The sequence below is a fragment of the Aplysia californica genome, unplaced genomic scaffold (genome assembly GCF_000002075.1).
Source record: "Aplysia californica isolate F4 #8 unplaced genomic scaffold, AplCal3.0 scaffold00452, whole genome shotgun sequence".
Lineage (NCBI taxonomy): Eukaryota > Metazoa > Mollusca > Gastropoda > Aplysiida > Aplysiidae > Aplysia > Aplysia californica.
This window is the reverse complement of record NW_004797722.1, coordinates 432392-433307: the sequence shown is the minus strand read 5'-3', so window position 1 is coordinate 433307 and position 916 is coordinate 432392. Positions and strand designations below refer to the sequence as shown.

The 916-nt window shown below is 39.2% G+C and overlaps 1 protein-coding gene across 1 annotated transcript in view; it reads left to right on the top strand.

Moving 5' to 3' along the window:
* LOC101860593 (choline transporter-like protein 1) overlaps positions 1-916 on the top strand; it is a gene marked incomplete at its 5' end in the record, with an annotated part of 25537 nt that overhangs the window by 8410 nt on the left and 16211 nt on the right. The window contains 1 exon segment of the mRNA XM_005105114.3: positions 225-288. Coding sequence (XP_005105171.2) covers positions 225-288 — 64 coding nt within the window.

Below are 916 nucleotides of genomic sequence, written 5' to 3'. Positions count from 1 at the left end.
ACCTCCCGCACATATATGATTGCGTACACCCCCTCTCACCCCACCCCCTCGACCCAAACTCACACATACATGAACATACACATAACACACTCAGTCTGTAATATTCACCTGATTCTGATCTAAGATGATTTATCCACGTCTCCAAACGCGTACTTCACCCAAGTTTGAGGAATCTTTAGATTTCACCTGAACACAATGTTGCTTTCTTTGTCTTCTCCTCTCAGAAATGTGGAGAGGACCTGGAGAACTCTTGGCGGGAGATTGTTTACCTGACCCTTGTGGCGCTAGGTAAGAAAAATCTCACAAAGAAGGGAAATCACCTTGGATATTATATTCACTTCACCTCGCTACAAAGTGTGTTTTATTCTCCTGAAAAAGAACGAGATAGTGCAGTCTCGAGTCTTACAAAAGGAGGGCTGAATTTATCCCAAAACAATTATGTACATTCAGTTTGCTGTCTCATAAACAATATTGAACATTCTTATCACACTAATGTGCCTATTCGAATTTTTATTGAAAGCAACTTTCCGTACTATTACACTCATAGTTCTACAGTGATTTATTAGCAATGATGTTTCCTCTTGTCCCGATCTTTTTCCAGCCTATTGTCAGATACCAACTGTTCTTTAGGACACATTTGTGAATGGCAAATGAGAGGGGGATAGTCAAGGGAAAGTCAGTTAATTTCAGAGAAACATCTATGATAAATTTGGCAACTTGGAAACACATGCGTCACTTTTCCCATAAAACTACGACAGCTACAGAGTTGAAAGTTGACAAGAACTTGCAAAAAGATAGATAGGTCCCCATGACGGATCCTGATTTTTTATTTATTCATTTCCCGAATTTAGAAAAATATATTTGACAAAAAGTTCCCGTCCTTCTTTGGCCTTTGTGATTATTCCACTCAGAAACG